Source organism: Ceratotherium simum, chromosome 8 (assembly GCF_057802395.1).
Source record: "Ceratotherium simum simum isolate JZ-2026a chromosome 8, ASM5780239v1, whole genome shotgun sequence".
NCBI classification, from domain to species: Eukaryota; Metazoa; Chordata; class Mammalia; order Perissodactyla; family Rhinocerotidae; genus Ceratotherium; species Ceratotherium simum.
This window is the reverse complement of record NC_141907.1, coordinates 5,267,501-5,290,156: the sequence shown is the minus strand read 5'-3', so window position 1 is coordinate 5,290,156 and position 22,656 is coordinate 5,267,501. Positions and strand designations below refer to the sequence as shown.

At 54.1% G+C, this 22,656-nt stretch overlaps 1 protein-coding gene across 2 annotated transcripts in view; it reads right to left on the bottom strand.

Moving 5' to 3' along the window:
- The window catches only part of MAN2B2 (mannosidase alpha class 2B member 2), a 46,198-nt gene that overhangs the window by 14,344 nt on the left and 9,198 nt on the right, over window positions 1-22,656 (bottom strand). Inside the window, exons 4-12 of one of the 2 annotated variants that reach the window (XM_087434894.1) lie at window positions 18,436-18,608; window positions 16,645-16,733; window positions 15,210-15,387; window positions 11,718-11,910; window positions 8,629-8,819; window positions 7,403-7,541; window positions 5,650-5,783; window positions 5,331-5,351; window positions 3,781-4,043 (exon numbers count right to left, since the gene is read on the bottom strand). In XM_087434894.1, coding sequence (XP_087291020.1) covers window positions 3,781-4,043; window positions 5,331-5,351; window positions 5,650-5,783; window positions 7,403-7,541; window positions 8,629-8,819; window positions 11,718-11,910; window positions 15,210-15,387; window positions 16,645-16,733; window positions 18,436-18,608 — 1,381 coding nt within the window. The remainder of the gene's footprint in view (window positions 1-3,780; window positions 4,044-5,330; window positions 5,352-5,649; window positions 5,784-7,402; window positions 7,542-8,628; window positions 8,820-11,717; window positions 11,911-15,209; window positions 15,388-16,644; window positions 16,734-18,435; window positions 18,609-22,656) is intronic. The other variant, XM_004432256.3, reaches the window with a different exon arrangement.

Here is a 22,656-nt window from a genome sequence, read left to right as displayed (position 1 = left end):
ACTTTAAAATTATGATGATAATTAGATAATGAGATCCTATTATTAAATATGTTGAAGGAGCGTATATATTACGTTTGTTTTTATTGTATGTTGAGAAATTGTATTTAAACATAATAGATTTCCTTTAATCTTAAGTATTTTCTTTTATACCTTTAATAAAATTATTCAAAAAAGGGATCCACCATTTCACCAGGTGCCATCTGAGGTCCATGGTTCAAAAATGCTTAAGAACCTCTGCTGACCAGACATATATTTGCTGGCAGAAAATTCTTGTTGAACTTCTTAAGACAGAGAGAAGGAGTGTCACATTTAGGAGAATGGAATTTGATGAGTCACTGACTGAAAACTTGGTGCGGGTGGCCCCAAGGAAAGTGAAACTGAGCATTATCCGAGGTGGCTCTCTTTCTTCCCTCTCTGAGCTCCACGCCCTTATTCTACCCGGGCTTGAGCTGCCAGGATGCCCCTGGACAACAAGCAGCCTTCCCTCCTTTCCTGGGGGATCTCTACTGTTGAGACTCTTCCAACACTCCATGAAAACCAGGTCTCCGCTGTACAGATGAAGAGCTGAAAGGGGCCTGGATGCCCAACACTTCACTGGGAAGCAATTTACACTTGAACAGAAGCTCTATGGAGACAGCATACAAACTGATGACAGCAAATTCTTACATGTAAGGAAAAGAGAGAAGATACCATTTACAAAAAGGAAAAAAAAAGGAGGAAAAAGTCAACCCACAGAATTGGAGAAGGTTTGCACATCATATACCTGATAACGGACTTTTTTCCAGAAAATATAAAGAACTCTTATAACTCAATAACAAAAACCCAGTTTTTAAAATGGGCAAAGGATCTGAATACACATTTCACCAAAGAAGATATACAAATGGCCAAAGGGCACGTGAAGACATGCTCAGCATCAGTTGTCAGAGGGGAAATGCAAATCAATCCACATCCACTAAGATAACTAGACTCCAAAGACAGAAAATGACATGTTGGCGAGGAAGTGGAGAAATTGGACCCATGTACACTGCTGGTGGGAATGGGAAACGGTCCAGCAGTTCCTCAAATGGTTAAACGCAGGGTTATCCCATGACCTAGTAATTTAACTCCTAGGAATCAACCAGAGAAAAACAAAAAATTACGCCCACACAAAAACTTGTACACGTGTGTTCATAGCAGCATTATTCATAATAGCCAAAAAGTGGAAACAAGCCAAATGTCTATCAACTGAAGGCTAGATGAATAAAACCCGGTGTATCTATGCAGTGGAATGTTATTGAGCCATAAAAAGGAGTGAGGTACTCAGACACGCTGCCGCCTGGACGGGCCTCAGAAACCCGATGCTAAGTGAAGACACCAGCCACAAAGGCCCACATGTGGTATGCTTCCGTTGTATGAGACATCCAAATTAGGCAAATCCAGACAGAGAGGAGACGAGCGTTGCCAGGACCTTGGGGAGGGGCAAATGGGGAGTACTAGGCTTCTTTTTATTACTTTTTGCTGAGGAAGATTCTCCCTGAGCTAACATCTGTGCCAGTCTTCGTCTATTTTGTATATGGGTTGCTGCCACAGCATGGTCACCGACAAGTGGTGTAGGTCCATGCCTGGGAACCAAACCTGGGCCACCAAAGCGGAGCACACCGATCTTAACCACTAGGCCATGGGGCCAGCCCTGAGGCTTCTTTTTGGAGTGATTAAAATGTTCTAAACTTGTTTGTGGTGATGCCTGCACAACTCTGTGAATATACAAAAAACCATAGATATGCACAGTTTGAATGGGAAAATTATATGGTATGTGAATTATATCGATACAGCTATTATATAAGAAAAAAAAACCTCCCTTCAACCAAACCTGCCCTGGGGGTTGGTCTCTGCACGCTGTGGCTTCCCACCTTAGGCCTCTGCACAGGCAGTTTCCTTCTATGAACAACTGTCCCCTTGGCTGTGCCCATGGACTCTCTGGCCATTCAAGGCCTCAGGCCTGGCTCCAGATGTCTCCTCCTCACCAAGCCTCCTCTGAGCATCACTGCTCTCAATTCCAATAGCTCCTCCTCCCTCTGACTAGGTGTCAGGCGCTGGTTTTGCAGTTTACCCCTACTGGGACGTCAGGGGGCCCAATAAGGAACATCCCTTTCCTCACCGAGAGACAGTCAGGGGTCAGGAGGTGGACAGCACGACACGGGCTCTACTACTGGAAAACCTGGGTGTGGACATGGCTTAGGTGTGGGGCATCTGTGGGCTGGCAGAAACAGACTGTGAGTTGCAGCTGTCCCCTGCAGGGGTATTCTAGAAGGGGCGTGGTGTCTGAGCAAAGAAGGACCCCGAAGCCAGCCTGTGGACTCCATCTTTCCCAGCCTGGCCAGGGAGGCTCAGAACATGCTGGGGCCACACCCCATCTCCGCTGCTCCCTGTCTCTCTCCCTGACCACCCACGCTGGCTGCTGCCGGCCCCACCTACCTCCACACGCTCTCTCAAGAAGAATCTGTGGAATGACTGAAGGACAGAACTTCTGACGGGGGCCCCGTGGGAGGGAAGTCCTAGTGCTCGGTGCCTGCAGAGCTGCTGACAGCCACCTGGGGCTGAGCTCCAGACGGCACTCACCTCACACCAATGATCCCCCTCTCCCTCCTCTGTCTCCCACTTCCCTCTCTTTCCTTCCTCTCACTTTCTGCCAGGTACTCCCACCAAACTTCCTGCTTCTCCCACACTTTCCCTCACATTGGGAGGTCACATCAGGAAATGGAAGTGGGTGTTCTGGCAGAGACAGCTGGGGTGGAATCAAAACTGTCAGAGATGTGGTGTGAGGATGAACAGGTTGGCCCGAACCACTGGGAGGTCTTTCCTGGGCGTCTGCTGCCTTCAACAAGTAGCTGCTGAATGAGTGAATTCACGAACAGATGAATGGACAGATGCACAAATATGTGGACAAGTAGGTGCATGGAGGAGTGGGTGAGTGAGTACATGGATGGGTGGGAGGGTGAGTGGATGGATGGGTGAGTGGGAGCGTTAGCAGATGGATGGATGGATGGATGGATGGATGGACGGACGGACAGATGGACGGACGGACGGATGGATGAGTGGACGGACGGACGGACGGACGGACGGATGGACGGATGGATGAGGGTGGATGGATGGATGAGTGGATGGATGGATGGATGGATGGATGGATGGATGGATGGATGGGTGGATGGATGGACGGATGAGTGGATGGATGGACGGATGGATGGATGGACGGATGGATGAGTGGATGGACGGATGGACGAGTGGATGGAAGGATGGATGGATGGATGGATGGATGGATGGATGCGTGGATGGGAGGGTGGATGGATGGGTGAGAGAGTGAGTGGATGGATGGGAGGGTAAGTGGTTGGATGGATGGATGAGAAGGTGAGTGGACGGATGGGAAGGTGAGTGGATGGATGGATAGATGGGAAGTGGGTATATGGATAGACGGGTGGGAGGGTAAGTGGATGGATGGAGTTTATGTTTCTCTAAACTTAAAAAAGTGGATAAAATGATTATTATATTTTTCCCCAAGTGAATCTCTCAATGCCCCTTTTTCTATGGATCAACAGCCCTGGAGTGAAAAAGTTCAAGAAAGGCTTTCCCGCACTGGCCTAGACTCACACTCCTAGATATAAAGATGGTATTACAGGAAGCGCCTTCACCACCATCTGGTTTTCCCCCGGGCAGGTGAGGAGACAGAGACCCCAGGTGGGGGCATGACATGCCCAAACCCCAGGGAACGCCATCTCCTCAGAACAAGCAATGGCTGTACCTCACCTCTCCCAGATGCTGTGCATCAGGTTGGTGTCCTGGTCCAGGAACACAGTGTAGCAGTCATTCTTCACAGGCACCAGGTGGCTGCCCCCCACCCCGGTGGGTGTCCTTGGCCTGCGGCCAAACTTCAAGACGCTAACCATGGTGGCCGTCTTCTGGGTGTCCTCCTGGGCCCCCTTGGTGGGCCTGATGCTGTAGCGCCGGTAACTGAGACCTGGGATTGTGGTCAGCACGTGCAGGAGGTATGCAGACCGCATCTTCTGGACCTGCAGGGCCGGCAGGACAGGAGGAAATGGTGGATTTCAGGGCTGGAAGATGCCTCAGTTTCCCCAGTAATCCTCGGCTCGCACACCTCCTGGGTGGGGTTCTCACTCCCCACTGAGGGAGTAGGGTGTTTCCACCACTGGACCGTGCTGAGCTCCCCCTGCCCCCTCATCCTCCTTGCTCAACAGGATCCTGCCCCAGCCTCATCCCCCTCCCTGCCCCCCTCGCTGCTTTGGGGCCAGATCACGCAGTGCCCTTCCTTCCCAACACTCCTGCTGTTTCCTGCTTCTAAGCCTTTGCTCATGCTGTTCCCTCTACCTGAAGGGCCTTCTCTTGGGAGGGGGGTGCCGTTGTCCTCCAATCCTCCAACTTCCCCTTGGAAGGATGTTTTCAGATGAACCCTCCTGACCTTTCCCCATCTCTTTTTACTTGATTTGGGGAAAGGATTGGGCGAGGAGCCGGGACACACACAGCGGAGCCCCCTGACTGTCTAAGGAAAGCACGCAATCTCTGATCCCCCGCGGAAGGCCTTTTGGGGAGGCCCATGTAGCAAACCCACAATTGCTGCACACACCCTCCCACTCAGCCTTTATCTGAAATACAGACGTCTTGTCCCACCCCACCCCCCATCCTGCTCTGGTGATTTTCCTCCACCATAGTTATCATCGTCTGTCACATTCTATATTTCCTTATTTTGTTTACTGCCTGTCCTCACCCCCTTACTAGAATATGAGCCCCCTGAGAGCAGCGACTTTTGTCTGTTTGGTTATTATGGTATCCTCAGCGCCTAGAGCAGGGCCTGACACACAATAGGGACTCCAGAAATATTGAAGTGAATTTACTCTTAATTGGTGCTGCATCTGGATGGGGAAGGGGTCTTATGTGCTGGGTCCACTCAAACCAACACCCCTCCCTTTGCCAGGTGAACTCCTCCTCCTTCTGTCTCAGCTAAGGGCTGCCACGCTGGCTTCCCAGGCATCACTCCACACCTTGCGTCCATCTCGGTGTCTGCTCCCCTGACCTCACAGTGACACTCCTGTCCAGGGACCCAGCACTCAGCCCCGGGGCCTTCAGGAGTGTTTGCTGAACGACTGACTGATGGCAGCACCTCCTCCGCTTTCCCAAGGAAGGGGGGGCCAGGTGACAGTTAGGGTGCCTTCTGGAACCCGTGCCGGCTCCAGGCTGTTGTAGGAGATGAGGAGGGACAGTACACTCATGCTGGTGTCTGGGTGTTGCAGAGACAGGCAGCTTGGGTCCAGCCCCCCAACATGAGCAGCTCCAAAAAGGACACTTTTAAGATTCTTGAAGGCCTTTCCCTTGCAAAAGGGGAAATTCACATCAGAATATATCAATATTCCTGAGGCAGGGATGAGGGGAGGCCTCCGTGCAGTGCAGACCACACCGAGATTCTCCAGCGAGGGGAGACTTCTGGCCATGTCACATGCCCGAAGCCCAGTGTCAGTCCCCTGACCCCCCTGTACAGGTGCCCCATGCAGATGTCCTCGTAGGGAGGGCGGGTCATCACATGTCCGCTCTCATGTCTCCGACCTCCGGGAGAGCAGGCGTCAGCAGACATCACATGTGCCTCCTGCGGGATTCACACCATACCTGTGCAGGCACTGGGTGGCCCGACTCGTCTGTGACGCTGACACTGGGGAAGCCCACAGTCACGGTGACGATGGTAGTGACCGTCCAGGCCAGGGGATTGTAGACCACAGCCAAGTGTCCCCCAGGCTCTGGGCCTGCACACAGAGAACAGGCTTTACTTGCTGCCATCTGACTCACTCAAACACCTGGGTGCCCTCGATACAAGGGAAACTGAGGCAGGCAGGACCCAGCCCTGCAGAGCTCCCAAAGGGTCTGAGGAGAGGGACAGAGGGACAGGTGACATTTATCCGTGCAGTGCGCTCTGCACTCTGCCCAGTGCTGCGTCCCGGTTCCCAGGCAGGGGAGGTGGGAAGGGAACACACTGCGTCCGTCTGGAAGCTGAAGTGCCACAGGCCCCTCACACTGCTCTCTGTTAGCCCCGCTTTACTGATGAGGAAACTGAAGCCCAGAGAAGTAGAGTCACCTGCCCAAGGTGACCCAGCTTCTAGGGCCTGGCTCCAAAGCTTTGAATGCTTGGCATTGTGATTGACCAGAGAATTCTCTAGAGCCTGGAGAGTCAAGTCCAATCCTCTAGCCCGGCATTTGAGGCCCCTGCCGTGTGGACCTGATTCCTTTCCATTCCATCCTCCACCCCATGTGCCGTAAGCTCTGGCCACGTCTGATGACTCCTGGATCCCTGAACACATCACACAATTTCTAGACCCCCGGCCTCTGACCAGGCTGTTCCCTACGGCTGGAATGCCCTTCCTGGTCTTCTCCACCTAGCCCTAGCTAGGGGAAGCTGCCCCTGTAAGCTCACGGGAATGGGCTGCCCCACCTAGCAGTGAAGTCAGACCCCAGGTTCTTGCTCTCTTTCCTGGGCTATGTCTCCCGCCTGACCCCAGTCCCTGCGTGTCCCCAGGAGCCTTCCAGAGTCTGAAGGTTGGATAAGATTGCACACAGACCTAGGGGGAGGAAAGAGCAGGGCAGGCGAGCAGTGAGGCCAGAGTGAGAAGCGCAGAGAGGCAGAGGGCAGGCCGAGTGTGGGGGTCTGGGGGAAAGGGCGGCAGGCCTTGTGCACAGTAAGATCTCGAGCATGTGTAGGGAGACCGACCTGGCCTGGTTTGCCCAGGACTTGTGGGGTTTGAAACCCTCTCAGTTGCAGGTAAACTGGTATGATTGTCACTTCATACATGTGAAACTCTCACAGTCAAAGAGGCCGGCCACATGGCTGCACTGACGTGATTTGCACCCAAGCTGAGCTCAGGAGGGAGTGATGGGAGCCAGTCTGGGACTTGGTCCCTGAGGACACCTGCATCCTCTCTGAAAAGCAGGGCAGCACAGGGCTAAGCGTTCAAATTCCTGTTCTGCTCCTTCCTACCTGTGTGACCACGGGCGAGTCCATAACCTCTCTGTTTCTGTCTGGGTCCTCAGCTATAAAGTGAGGACAATAACAGCTCCTGGCTTACGGTGAGTTTGTGAGGCATTACGTCAAATATGCATGAAAAGTGCTTAGCAAACGCCCAAACCGTGTCAGCAGTTATCACTCGCTCTAATGCTAATGTCAGCCCTTCCTCGGGTCACAGAGAGGAAATGGGCGCTCAGGAAGAGAAGGCACCTGCCTGCGGTCAGGCCGAGGGTCAGGGCACAGGAGGGATGTGGCCTCAGAGTCTGAAGCACAGGTGGTCCAGGCCCCCCCCCAGACCCCCCAGCCTCTCAGAAAGCGGCCAGAGCCCCTGCCAGACCCGCAGGGCCCCTCAGGGGCCTCTCTTACCTGAGTGGACCGGGGTCCCGTCCAGAACGAGGGAGGCCATCAGCGTGTGCACACCCCGCATCCCCGCGTTCAGGTGCTCCACGTACATGTCTCTCACCGTGGGGGCCTCAGTCCCGGTGATGCCGTCGTGGTGCTGGACCTGCGGCCCCCACCGGAGCAGGGGAGAAGGGGATCAGGACCTGCCTCTGTGCAGCACCTACTGGGCACTGGCACCCTCTGGGCGCTGGCTCTCAGTCCCTTCCCTGCTGCTAGTGGAGAAGGTGGGGGTCCTCCCACTTTACAGAGGAGGAAACTGAGGCTCAGAGAGGCTGATGAACCTGCCCAACTTTTTCGGACCTGATGGAAACCCACGACCTGAGTCCTCTGCCTTGGGCAGACGACAGACTTCCGGAAGGGGCCTGCCCCGCTGCACCTGAGCGATCCAGTCTTCCCATAAGTGCCGCTGGTCCGCTCCAGGCACGCTCCCCACCAGCCGTTTACACCTCTCCTGAGGTAGGGGCGGGATTACCTCGTCTTCCCAGGAGGGAAACCGAGGCTCCACAAGGTGAAGCCACTTGGCCCGGCCACTCTGACGGACTTTACAGTCAACCCATTTCACCCCAACACGTGACAAGTTCTGCCAGCCCTTCCCTTTAGGTAGCTGTACACATGTCACGGCTGCCAGGGCCCTTTCCTGGCTGCGTGTTGAGGACAAGTTAGAAGACTTCTCAGGTCTCAGTTTTCCCATCCATACAGGGGGAACAAGTGCAGATGGAAATTTATGAACAACCTCCTATGTGGCAGCCCCGCCCAGGCAGGTTATGTATATTATCACGTTCAATTGTGCCAACACCCTCCTGGGTGGGCACGTGGTTCTCATTGTACAGAGAGGGAATTAGGGCTCAGAGCAGGAAAGTCACGTGCCTGAGGTCACACAGCTGAGCTGAAATTTGAATCCAGGCGGGACTGTTGGACACCAATGCCACTCCACTTTGCCCTTTACTCCCTGGGTAAATTTGACCCTAAGCCTACTGAAGCCACCAGTCGGATGCTGTCAGACTGTGGTTCTAGCCTCGGCCCTACTTCACCATGCAGGGGCCTTGTGATCAAAGGTGACCTCAGTGTTCTCATCTGTAAAGTGGACCCCTAGTGACCAGGGGCTGGGAGGATTTGCTAGCCTAGGGATGGAGAAGCACACTGCACAGGAGGTGCCGATCCCGCTACTGTGGCTGAGAGCGTGGCATTACCTCAGACACTGCCCAGCGGAGCTTCCGGAGTTGCTTCAGGGCCCAGGCCGGGTCCAGTGGCCGGCGCGGGGCTGGCCACATGAAGCGTGTGAACATGGACTCCCCGGCGTACAACAGAGCGCTGGCTTGCCTCGCCAGCCTCTTGAGCCCGCTGCGGGACGTGTAGAAGCCAGTCCAGGCCTGAAACAGTTCTGGGAGACAAGTGCTGGCAGTGGGCGTGAGACTCCTGCCCGGGAGCCAGCCAAGCCCTAGCCCACGAAGAGCTGAGGAAGCTGGGGCCAGAGAGGGGCTGGGTCTGCCTGGGGCACCAGGGAGGCAGCCCAGGGGAGCGGGGATCCCAGGGCTCCTGCCCCAGCCAGGCCAAGCCCTACCTGGGCATCCTGGGAGGGGCGGGGGCCAGTGGAAGGGTCAGGCAGGGTGAAGGCAGGCCTGGGTGGGCTGGGTGCTGAAGGAGTGCGATGGGAGACAAGAGAGCCTGGGGGTGAACCCGGGAAACCTGGACCAGCCTTGTGAGCAAAGGGCCTGAGAGACCTTGGGGGAGGGGAGAGAATGAGATAAGGGGCCTGGTGGGCAGGACACGGATGAGAAGGGCCATGAGCCCTGGCAGAGGCCTTTGTGTGTGAATCTGTGGGCAGTGGGGGCCCCAGGACAGGCCTGCACGTCAGCCGGGTCCCTCTGGCAGCCCAGGGAGGATGGACGGGAGGGGGCAATGGGAGCTGAGAGACTCTAGTAGCCGCTGGCTTGACCCTGGACAGAGAGGATGAGGCCTGAGCGAGGCAGGGGTGGGAGGAGGGAGGGCACCCCCCGCCGTGGCTGTGTCTCAGAAGATGCCTCACTGGTCCCTACTGTTTCCTCCTCCTGCCTGCTCCGGGGGCTGCGCTCGGCCTCCATTCCCTGTTCTTCCCCCACAGGACCTGGAAGGGACCTCCAGACCAGGAGGGGTAGCCATGTGGCCCTGGGGGGAAGGCCATAGGCTGCGGGGGTCAGAAAGACTGGGTCCCCCACAGCTCCACCACCACGCTGAGAGTGTCCACGTCAGGCAGGGGCACTCCACGGCCCAAGCTCTAAGCCAGGCACCAGCCGGGCCTAGAGCCCACCCAGGTCCCCAGCGTCCTCCAAGCAGGACCCAAGGCTCACCTCACCTGTCCAGTCTCTCCACAAGTAGTGCCTCCTCCTGGAGGCCTGGATGAAGCCACGCCCACCTCAGCACCCTCCCATCTAGATGTAGCCACACCCACATGGACTATCCCCTCCTCCCTCAACACGACCCCGCCCACATCGATGTAGCTCCTCCCACCTCCCCCAGGATCCAGGCTGCCACCAAAGTGGTCCCCTCTGAAGTGTCCTGGGAGCTACGTAGCTCCACCTTGTCACCACGCAGTGGAAAGACCACGACCCTAAGGGGCGAGACCTCTTGGGTCATGGGTGAACCAGGGCAGTGCCCAGCCCGGAACCAGCCCTGCAGCTGGGTCCATTGTGGCATCTCTTTGGAAAGAGAAGAAACTGGTAGAAGCACAGTGGCTGCTGCCAAGCCTTTGTGTGGACGTCCCTCCAATCCTCCCGAGAGCCCACTTCATTGATGGCACCTTCGGAAAGGTGACACCACTCGCCCAAAGCCACACAGCCCGTGTGCGAGGGAGCTGTGATCCACCTGGGTGTGCATCTGAACCACTGACCGGGCCAGGCCACCTCAGGCACTGTGGCTGCTGGTCAGTGCGGGAGGGCAAGGCACGGGCCACGGACAGGCCTAGCTCCAGGCATCCTGGCCTCGTGGTGACTGTCCAGCCAGGGGATGCCCCTCCGAGCCTCAATTTCCTACCTGTCAGATGGGAATAAACACACATTGCCTCTCTCCCTTCCAAAATGACCTCTCCGACGGAATGAGCCCGTGCATGGGCAAAGCTGGCTGGGAGGCAGAGACTGCATTCACGGGCCCCCTGAGCTGTCCTGTCATGATGACCCGGCCCCTTTCCACCCCGACCCCCCACAGCCCCTTGGCTTCTCCTTCTGGCAAAGGCAGAGCAGGACAACATGGGCCTTCCAAGGGCTCTGACATTTTATGCAACAAAGATGTTAGATGGTTCAGTGGTTTAGCCAACACCATTCCCCTCTGATGCCCCGAGGCAGGGCCTGGGAGTGGGTGGGGAGGCCTTTTTCTGCCTCCACCAGCTCTCACCGCCATGCTGTGCTTGGTCTAATTCCTGCCTGGATTGTAGACAGTGGAGGCGGGGTCCACAGGGGGCCCAGCAGCAAGGGGCTCAGCATGGGGGTCGGGGCGGGGGCCAGCCTGCGAGGGGTGCTGGTGCTGGGCTCCCCTCATGGCACCCTGCAGGCCCTGGATCTGCCTCCTCGGCAGGGACTGCACGGATCACGTCCAAGGCAGGGCCTGGCACAGCAGGACCAGGGACGACATCATCATTATTGACAGCTACCTCTGCTGAGCCTTCCTCTGGACCAGGCACCAGGCTGAGAGCTTTTCTTGCCTCATTTCATTTTTACAGCTTGATGGACTAAGCACCGTTAATGTCCCCACTGGATTGAGGAAGGACAGTTCCACAACTTGCCCGCAGACAGGGAGTGGGCTCACTCCAGATCTGGCCCTCCTAACCCTTGGGCTGTGCTGTCTGCAGCCAGCACAGTCCCGGCCTGAGGACACGGGCATCAGCAGCTAAGGTCCCCTGACAATGACTACGTAGTAACAGAAGGAAAACTGGGGCTCTGGGAACACTGAGGAGCCACTCGACCTAGCCTCAATGTCAGGAAAGGCTTCCTGGAGGAGGTGACATTACAACCTATGTAGGACTTAGGGAGGAAGACAAGGTGGGAGGAAGCCACTCCCTGCAGGGAGCACTGCCGTGTAAAGGCCTGGAGGCAGGAGCCGTCTGTGTATGGGACATGGGGAGAGTTCAGCCAGGGGCAACCAGGCTGTGTGCAGCAGCTAGGATGCCGAGATGGCACAGGTAGGTGGGGACAGGGCCCATCTCTGCCCCAGTGCCCCTCGTGGGCTCAAAGAGCAAGGCTGAGCAGACACTGAAGGGGGCCCCCTCTCTGGCGCCAAATCACCACTCCCAATGCCCAGAGACTCATACCTGAGGAATAGGGCAGGAAGTCGCGGTGGTCGTGGACAGGCCAGGTGACATTGAGAGCGTGCAGGGCACGGAAGTAGTCGCCCAGCGTGGCGTACTCTACCGAGACGCCGAACGCGTGACTGTTGATGTAGTCCAGCAGGCGGTCCATGTTGGCGAACTGCACCGAGGCGTTGAAGAACTGCTTGTCACACCCCTGCAGGCCGGGCACAGAAAACACCCCGTCCTTCTGGGAGCAGAGCCCAGCCCGGGAAGCGGGGACTCATCATCGCCCCCTGCCCACCTCCCTCCCACTCTCTGCGGCAGCTGGTGAAGCCCCCAAACAGCTCCGATAGCTGAATCCCCTGGGCATTTCTTTATTCCTTTTTTTTCTTTAACCATGCTGTACATCACATCCCCAGTACTTCTGTATCTTATAACTAGAAGTTTGCACCTCTCAACCACCTTCACCCATCTCCCACCCCCACCTCTGGCAACCACCTATCTGATATCTTTTTCTATGAGCTTGGTGTTTTTAGATTCCAGATATAAGTGAGATCATACAGTATTTGTCCTTCTCTGTCTGACTTATTTCACTCCATAGGCATTTCTTAAAGCCCATCAGTATTACTACTTATCAATATCATTAACTATAATAACATGATAATTATTCACAACAATGATAATAGCCATGACCCAAATTTACTGACCTTGAGCTCACCTTCAAAAAGGCAGTCAAAGTCAAAAACTCAATTAATTCCAAGAAACATTCAACCTACCAAGACTGAATCATAAAGAAATAGAAAATCCAAACAGACCAATTACTAGTAAAGAGATCAAATTGGTGATTAAGAACCTCCCAACAAACAAAAGTCCAGGACCAGACGGCATCACAGGTGAACTCCACAAAGGAGAATTAATACCAATCCTTCTCAAACTCTGCCAAAAATAGAAGAGGAGGGAATACTTCCAAATTCATTTTACGAGGCCAGTTTACCCTAATACAAAAACAGGAAATGATGCCACAAGAAAAGAGAATTACAGAGGTGGGTGTGGGGGGTGGGCTAAATGGGCACAGGGAGTCAAAAGGTACCACGTCCAGGTATAAAATAAATAAGTCCTGGGATGTCGTGGACAGCGTGGTGACTATAGTTAATAGTACTGCACTGCATATTTGAAAGTTGCTAAAAGAGTAGAGCTTAAAAGTTCTCATTACACAAGAGAAAGTTTTTTTAACTATGTACAGTGACGGAATGATAACTAGGCTTATTGCGGTGATCATTTCGCAATACATACAAATATCGAATCACTATGTTACACACCTGAAATTAATACAATGTTATATGTCAATTATACGTCAATAAAAAAAAAAAAGAGAGCTGCTGTATAAAAAACAGTTCCCCCGAAATAGTCACAGTAATTCTGAATTATCCTTGTTGAAATTTTGCCATATAGAGTAATACATGAAATACAATTATAGTGAGAATATATGTAAGAGATGGGAGTCTGGCCTAGACGAGGCAAAGTCTTAAGTTTGGGCTGAGATAAACCACGAGTCTGGATGAAGTTGTTCAAATTCATTGCATGTGTGCCTCACATCTTGGCCCCCAACCTAACGCCCAGCCATCTCTGAGTGCGTATATTAAAAACCTGCAATTCCTGGTTCACAGAAATTTTCCATCTGACTCTCATGGACAAACAAGATAGGAACAATGCGAGTTCTCATTAGGTTTTGACAGGTGACCCCAGGCAAGATTCGTCCTGCAAGATACCACTGTGATGTGACCTTCAGGATTTATCAGCTCTCAGCTGGCGAAAGAGGTGAAGTCCTAAGGTCTATTCTCATCACCTTCCTTAATGAGTGTAGTTATGAGCTCCCAACAAAAAGTGGTGAGGATGGATGATCTGATAAACAGCTGTGCTTCACCGTCACAGCTGCACAGACCCCTGAGCACAGGGCTAACGCAGCCCCGGAGAGACTGCCTGCTTCCTAGTCAAGGACCTGGAGTCAGAGCGGAGGAAGGGCATGACTGGGCCTCATGGCACCTCTAGGTGTGCTGACAGCCGTCTCCACAAAAGGAGTCCCGGAATAAAATGCTGATGGGGCAAACCCACATTTATAACTACAGGACTCCCCTGGGACAGTCTTCATACTGGATCCGAAGGGGGACAGCATGGGATGATATTTACAGGGTTTTGTGATCTGGACACAAGTTATTGTAGGCAGATGTTTCTGTTTTCCTTTTGCAAAAATCACATTCTATTTTGAACTATTGAGAACGCAAATATTTCATTATTTTGTCTCTTTATCTCCTACATATATTTTAAGTTGTGCCCCAAGCTTCTTAAAAAGTAGCATATATTTATAATATTTTGATTTAATGTGTCATACCAATTGGCCTATTGACCTAATGTATGGAGTTTTATTGGTTTTTAAAAATTTTTTATTAATATCTGCACCTATATAAAAAAAGGCATAATAAATAAAAACAGCAAAAGAACACTAAAATGTCATTTTAAAAAAAGGCAGTCAGGAGTTAAGAAGGCAGGCTGTGAGCGGCCCGCCCCATGGCGTAGCAGTTAAGTGCAGGCGCTCTGCTGCTGGCAGACTGAGTTCGGATCCCGGGCGTGCACCGACACACCACTTGTCAGGTCATGCTGTGGCGGCGTCCCACATAGAGTGGAGGAAGATGGGCACGGATGTTAGCTCAGGGCCAGTTTTCCTCAGCAAAAAGAGGAGGATTGGTATGGATGTTAGCTCAGGGCTGATCTTCCTCACAAAAAAAAAAAAAGAAGAAGAAGAAGAAGAAGGTAGGCTGTGGAGCCTGCCTGACCAGGTCTGAACACACATCCCATCCCTTCCTAGCTGTGTGAGGATCATTCCTTAACCTCTCTGGTTCTCAGTTCCCTCATCTGCAAAATGGGATTCCAGTAGTGCCTGCCCCCTAGGCCCGCGGGACAGATTACATGGATGAGACACACACATCCCATGGAACAGTGCCTGGGGCACAGGAGGAGCTCAATACAGGTCAGCAATGATGCTGCTGCTGCTGCTGATGATGACGATGACATGTCTGGCACTGTCCCCTAGGACCACCTCCTCTCACTTAACCTCAAAGCAAGCCTATGAAGCAGTCATCATCCTGTCATTATCCCCATTTTACAGATGAGGAAACTGAGGCTCAGAGAGTTCTAAGCCACAAGGCAACTGAGCAGGGAGCCAGGCTTCCGGCCCAGGCCTCAGCTGTCAACACTGACGGGAAAAGGAGGAGAGCTGGGTGGAAGCTGGCAGCTGGCATGGGTGAGGAGCTGCATTTCAGGCGGTAGAGCCTCGGGGTGGGTCCAGGGCGGAGGAAGGAGCTGGTAGAGTGGGTGAAGCCTCGGGGTGTGCAGGGAAGGAGCACTGACTCTGGGCTGAGGACAGCTGCCTGGATGGAGACCAGCCAGGTTAGAGCAGGACTCGAGTCCAGTCCCTGGGCTGTGACGAGGACACCAGGGCCTGGGACCCCACCTTACCCAAGGCCAGAGGACGTGCGGGGTCCGGAACCAGATGGCCCGCTCCTTCACGTTGCCCACCAGCATCCTGGCGTAGCGGTTGATGTTGCCCGAAGTGATAGGAAAATCCATGCTGGGGTACATCCCATCCTGGGGGGGAGCCGGGAAGACAGCTGTACCATCCCAATAAAACCCTGACCTGCAGAAGAGAGGAGGGTTAGGGAGGCCCCACCTTGAGAAAAGAAGAGCCTGGGGTGAGGGAGGACTGGCAGGGCTCAGAGAGGCCACAGCGCAGCTCAGGGCCTGCAGATCCTGGCTCGGGGCCTCCGTCTCCGCATCCACACAATGGGTAGGTCAGCAGTGGGCAGACAAGAGCTATGTAGACAGATGTGGCTCAGCTCCAGGTGCCAAGGTTCACCAGCCGGGGGACCTCAGGCACGGCCCTCCCCGAGGGCCTGCCCTTCTTCAGCATCACGTGGAGGCCACATCCTCTGCACCCTCACATGCGTCACTGGGGGTCTGACAGGATTCATTTGATCACACGTTCCTTCGGGCCACCTCTGAGTCCATCAGACATGGGTCGCAGGCCCCCAGGCAGAGCTGGGTCTGGGGTGGGGCAAGGGAGGCAGTTGCCTCGGACACAAAATTTAAGAGGGTGCCAAAAATCTCGTAGTCACATTAGTGATATTTTAATGCAATATTTTAAAAAATAAAAATTATTGCAAAAAAATTCAAGATGAACAAAATATCAAAGTTTTAAATAAGGACAGAAGCAGTATTACAGATTTTCCCTTTTGCTTCAAGCCCCGATACAGTGTGGCATGGCACTGACCCCAGGAATGAGCCTTGAGGTCTGGAAAGCCCCCAGTTAGGGTCTTTCCCTAAGGCAGCAGGGGGTGCCTTATGGGGGATCCTGGCCAGCCTACAGAACGGCACTTCGAACCTCTCTGAACATCAGTCTCCTGATCAGTAAAATGTACTGAAGGTTGTTAGAGGATTAAATTGATGGCAAACAGCTAGAAGCAGTGCCTGACACAGAGCAGAGCCTGACAACTGGTTACGCCCGGCACTGACTCTCCCGTCTGGCGTCCTTCTCCCCAGCTGCCCCTCATCCTGCCCGCTAATCTCGCCTATGCAGAGAGGGGCTAACCACCGGGCCCACAGCCTCACAGGGTCAAAGGGGCAGAGTGGGTTTGAACCCAGTGCCATCCAGTTCCATAGAGCCCACAGGCTGGCTGTTCCCATGATGCGGAGGCCACGGAGCCGGCCACCTGAGCCAAACGCTGGCTCTGCCGCTTTTGCTAACCACAGGACCTTGGGTGAGTGGCCATTCCTCAGTTTCTCTCTCTTAAGATGGGGCACTCAGGGCATCCCCCTTAGGGGCTGCTGTGAGGGTCGTCGCTGAGGGAACAGGGGAAGTGCCGAGACCAGGGCCTGGTCCGAGGCAAGTGCTCACGAGCAGTAGCTGTACTGGTCCATGACGTGCGTGAAGATTTCCTGCTGCGCCGACAGCGACGGGGACCCTTGCCACACGAACTGCAGTTGCTGCAAACCCAGAGGGGACAGGGTGAGGGTCAAGGGGTGATGGGGCTGCCCTGGTTCCACCTCCCCTGGTCCCACCTGGGTTTCTCTGGCTGCCCCCTCTGCTGCGTCCTCCTTAAGATTCCTCTGACCCCCCAAAGCCACATACGGTGTAGAGTTTGCCCTCCAGAAGGAGCCTGCCTGTTCATTCACCCACCTCCTCCTCAGGGCATGACTCTCTCTGCCAAGGCCTGCAAGAGAAGCTCATTTTTTACTCTGCTTGAATACCCCTGGGCACAGGGAGCTCACCTCCTCTCACTAAGTATGCAGTCTACGTTTTAATCGTTCTGATGGTTAGAAAATGTTCAGGGTTACAAAGCAGGGATAAAATCCTGATCCTATTAGCACCAGCTCTGGGACAACACACATGTTCCCTGACTCCTCTGTGACGTGGTTTCTGCACATGAAAACTGGAGAGCACCACACTCAGCTCTCAGAGTTACCTGCAGGTGAAATGAGCGACATGGGAAGTGTGCTCAGTGTTCAGTGTGGCCCTTAGTGGGGGCTCAGTAAAAAAGTTACCTTCTTGCCCACCTAGAGCCCAAATCCACTTTGGTCTAACTCCTGCTGGCCAGGACTGCCGTTGCACTCCAGAACTTGATTACCAAAGCCATCCTGGACAGAATACCTACATTGTGGGCCTTAGTTTCCCCATCTGTAAAATGGGGATCATTATAACACTACCTATCTGTTATGGGTTGACTAGTGCCCCCCAAAAAGATACATCAAAGTCCTTCCCCAGGAGCTCAGAATGTGACCTTATTTGGAAAAAGTCTTTACAGAGGTAACTGAGTTAAAATGAGGTCATTATGGTGGGCCTTGATCCAAATGACTGGCATCCTTATAAAAGGGAAATTTGGACACAGCCACACCCAGAAGAAGACGGTGTGAAGACACAGGACAAGGTGACCACGTACACCCCAAGGTGCGCCGGAGAGGAACACGAGCGGAAAGAGGCCCTGAGCAGACCCTTCTCTGACGCCTTCAGAAGGAGCACGGCCCTATCGACTCATTGATCTCAGACTTCGGGCCTCCAGAACTGTGAGACAAGACATTTCTGCTATTCAAAGCCCCCAAGTTTGGGGTACTTTGTTATGGCAGCCCAGGAAAGGACAGCCCACCTTATAGGACAGCTGTGAAGAATGAGCGTCACACCAGGCCTGGCACTTCGTATGTGGGAAAGGCAGCGTCTACCGTGGTTGTTTATTGTTGTTTATTGTTTATTGGTTGTTTATTGTTACTGTTTAATTCCATAATTACTGCCCGCACACCTGGAGAGTTACCTTGTCCCAGCTAACCTGAACACCCCAGCCATTTCCTCTAGTGCGTCAGCCACGCGTGGCTGAGCGCAGTTCTGCTTCAGTCCCCTTGGAAGACCCAAAGAAGGCCCCGCCCCAGCCCCAGCCCAGGCAAAGGGGGAAAGGGACTCAACAGATACCCGCAGGAGGCACCCAAGCTGGGCCTGCAGCTCAGCAAGGGACCGGACACGCAGGAGGAGAGGACCCTCGTGCTGGAGGGAACAGCAAGAGCAGGGGATGGGGCCGGGACAGTCCACTGGCCTGCACAGCCACCACGAGTTCCCCAGTGCTCCAGAGTACAGAGGCCCTGAACACAGAGGGAAGGACGTGGTGGCAGGTTGGGGCAGCGGACGTGGTGGGGCACTCACCTGCATGTTCTGCATGGTTCTCTTCAGGTCATAGTCGATCCGGGAGATGACGTGGGCATCGAAGCCCGCTAGGGCAAATAGGGTGGGGGTCGCGGCAGAAGCACCAAATGGGTCGACCTGCCAGGAGAACTGCGGCCGGATCCCAAAGGTTTCATAGAGAAACCCGTGTCCTTCTGCAAAGAGAGCACAGCCTCGCTGGTGACGGCAGGGTGGGGCCCTCCCGGGTGGGGCCCTCCCATCCTCGCTCACACAGGGCCCCCCTGCCCTTCCAGGGACCAGAGAGCCTTCTACCCAGGCAGGGTCTTGCTGCCATAGATAACTAATTCAAAGGGCTCTAGCCCAGAATCGTCCAACCGTTCATTTTACTCATGATTTAAGAGCGACCACGATGAGCCAGACATCACTGGGGGCCCGCAGGGAGGAAGAAAACCCAGGCTCATACAAGCCATTGGTCAATGTTCTCCAAGCCCTTTCCCAAATACTGTCTTCTGAACACCCTGAGAGTTGGGGCTACAGTCTGCACTTTAAGGAGAGAGAACTCAGACTCAGAGAGCTCGAGGAACTTGTCTGGAGTCAAACTGCCTTTCCCTGATGAACTCCCCAAGCATGGGGACACTGGCTGCAGCTCAGACGATGCCCAGGGTTCTGGAACAGAGCCATGATCAGATCCATAAGCAAGGATAAGCCAGGAAGAGTGGTGACCGCTGGGAGGTGTGGGTGGGCCTGAGGAAGACTTGGGTCTGACGCACAGCGGAGGTGAGCGAGGACCAGCCAGGCAGCGTGGACTTGGAGTGGGGCCCCGAGCCCTCCAGAACACCAGCGGGAGCAGGCAGAGCGGGTGCGGGAAGCAGAGGAGACCAAGAAGGAGCAGCCGGAGGGGAGGGGGAAGAGCCGGGGGCCTGCAGGGTCCGGGATGGAGGAGGGAATGGTCTGTCAGCCTACAAAAACAGAAACCAGTTTAAGAGGCAAACCATTTATTTGGGATCAAAGAATTGCAATTTGGGGAGCACAGATTCAGGTAGAAATCCAAATAGTGTCCTGCTAGACAGTAAAAGTCAGGGACTTTTAAAGGCAAAGAAGGGAGGTTGTATCACAGAGAATGTTAACTGGAGTTAGAGGCACAGAGCTAGTCTTGGCTAAACATTGGTGACTATTGATTCCATCTTCAGAAAGCCCACCAGCCTCAGTCTCTGTGACCAGGATGTCCGTCCTCCTGCTGACTCTCAGACAACCGCTTATAAACAATTGCTGTTCTGGCCCCGTCCAGAGGTTTGGCCTGTCCAGGGTTCAGGACAGCAAGGCAGTTTCTCTAGAAAGGCCACTCTGACTACACTGTAAGATGGCTCCACTAAAGTCAGTTTTGACAGATCAATCGTGTCACACTGAAAGAAGGCAGGTAGGCTGTGGAGGGCACACGCTCTCACCAGACAGGGCAGCCCAAGGAGAGCAGGCCTGATGGCTGCCAACTCAGTAGCCCCTTCTCCACTCAAAGAGTCCTCATTTTATTCAGAGGGCACCATGCCCAGACCAAGTGATGAATTATCATTGGTCTAAATCAGTCATGGCAAGCTCACTCCCTTCTGCAAGATGTTTGCTTTCTCAGCCTGTCTAGAAGCTCGAGGTAAGCAAGGACTATGGTTATAGCCAAAAAGATGTGTGGGTTAAGGCTGCTTGGGTTTCAGGGGAAGATTTCCCACTTAAAAAGAGAGAATCAGGAAGAATGTCCTCTTTATCCCTCTTTCCTGCCTTAAATGTGGATGTATGGCAACACGATGCCTGGAGCTGTGGCAGCCATCTTGTAACCAAGAGGGGAAGGACTTGAGAATCACAGAAACATCAAGAGCTGCCAATTCAGTCCCCAAACCATTACTCATCTTGTTAAGTAAACAGCAAGTGTCCTTAAGACTCAAGTCACTGTTATTCAAGTTTTCTGGCCCTCCAGCAGAGAGCTTTCCTGAGATCTAAACGAAGAGGTGATTAATGAATGAAACTGCCAATCTGCTAAGTGGCCGCCAAGATACATTCTCCACTTCTTCCCTATAGTAACAGAACCACACACTCCCTCTTAGTTTTAGCACTGTACATAGGCTCCTAGCTTGAGACTACATTCCCCAGCCTCCATTGTGGTGAGTGGAGGTCACATGACACCATTCCAGCCAATGGGCTTTGAGCAAAATAATAGACTACATTCTCCAGCATCCTGTGCAGCTGGGTGAGACCATGTGATTAAGTTCTGGCCAATGGGATATGAACAGAAATGAAGACTACATTCCCAGCCTCCCCTGAAGTTAAGGGAGGCCATGTGACTAAGTTCTGGTCACATGAGCAGAGGTGATGAGGGCAAGTTCCGGGTCACCCTTCAAAGGAAGCTGCCTGCCCTCTTGCTGCCACTCCCTATACCACTTCCCTGCCGGGATGACATTTCAGTGGGGTGAGCCAGCTTCGGCCATGCAACAAGGGCCAGGACTCCCTAGGGGATGGCAGAGCAAGGAGACACAGGCAACCTGGATCCCTGGATGACTCTGTGGAGCAGAGCCGCTGATTGCCCAGGACAGCCTGCAACTGGAGACTCTTCCCCACGAGAGAAGTAAACCTTCCCTCTGGTTTAAGCCACTGTCATTCAGTCTCAGTTAAAGTCGCTGGACCAGTATCCTAACCAGTATGACGACCAGGTCAAGACCTACCTGGCCAGTGTGTGGAGGGCGGGGGCCAGGGTGCAGGAGCCGAGGGTGAAGGAGAGAATGAGGAGTGATAGAAACGTGGCTGCAGCCTCAGGAGGAGCGACTTGCTTTCCTCCTTTTGAAGATAGTGTTGAGCCAGTTTTAGTACTGCTGGACGGGAGTCAGAGAGGAGGGAGATCGACCAGAGGCAACAACGCAGGAGACAGAGGGAGTACAGGGATCAGCGTGGAGGGGTGGGGACACGGCCAAGAGCTTGGGCTTGAATAACCCAGGACCAGAGTGGCCGCCCAGCACAGTCCGGATGTCTCCTTTGCCCCCACCAGGACCTCTTACTCCTCTCCACTCCTGCGGTGGAGCCCGGGGCCTCTGAGGTCTGAGCTGGGCTCTCTCCCACTCAGGACAGGTGTAGCGGGAGATGACTCTCGGGTACCCGCCGCTCTGCCAGGCCTCTGCTGAGATTCCCAGCTGGGGAGCTGTCACTTCTGGGAATGGGAGGGGGATGAGATATCCCATCGCAGGGGCTGCTGCGCACACCCAGCTTCTCCTAATCCCTGAGGTGTTGGGAACAAATGCTTTTCTCCTCATAGAGATGTCATGTCTAAAATGAAGGTGGGTGTTGGGTGATGCCAAGAGCAGGAGATGGGGAGGGAAGGTGAGAAGAGTGAGCTCACTGGAGGCTGACGGCCCCGGGGCTCTGGCGGGCAGCCGGAGGGGTCTTTGTTGAAGAGCTGCCTCAGAACCCCGGCTACCCCCAGGACAAGGTCACCGGCCTAGACACCCCAGGACCCTAATCCCACCCATCCTAAATTCCACTGGGTGGCCATTTTGGCCTGAGCCCAGAGACCACTTGGCCTGCCTGCTTCATCCTTCCCGTCCAGGGCCTGACTCGCAGCAGAGGCTCAACAAAGGTGAGGTGGAGGGCCAGGGCCCCAGGAGCAGGGCGGGGTGGTCCAGCACACCTCACCCCCTAAATCTGCGAAACACTGGACCCCTGGGGACAGTACTCACAGCCAGTTCTCTGCACAGCTGGGATGTGTGGTTTGAAAAGAAACCCGAGAGTCTGATGCACACCCCTCCCCCACCTCACACACTCCCTCCCCCTCCCTGGGGCACAAGTTAGAGACAGAGCAGGCCCCACAGACCGGGGTTTGAGCTCAGCTCTGCAGTTCACTGCACGCAAGTCCCGGCAGCTCTCTGTGCCCCCGTGTCCTCATCTGTAAAATGGGGCTGTTAACACTACCACCTGCTCCCTGGCTGTTCTGAGGCAACCAGTGGAGAACAGAGAGAAAGGGTTTGGGTCAGCCACAGGGGGAGGGGCTTAGCTAACAAGTCACCTCACTGTCCCTGCCGGGCTCGGGTCAGATCTGCAAGCCCTCGCTTAGCTGGAGATGTGACTTGGGTAAGTTTCAGCAGCATTTGAGCCTCAAATTCCTCCTCTACAAATAGGGGTTTGTCAGACTACCCATCTCCAGGGCTGCCCTGCGGACTGAAAGAAATAAGTGTGCATCTTGTACCCAGACCATGGTATTGTTGTCAAAGG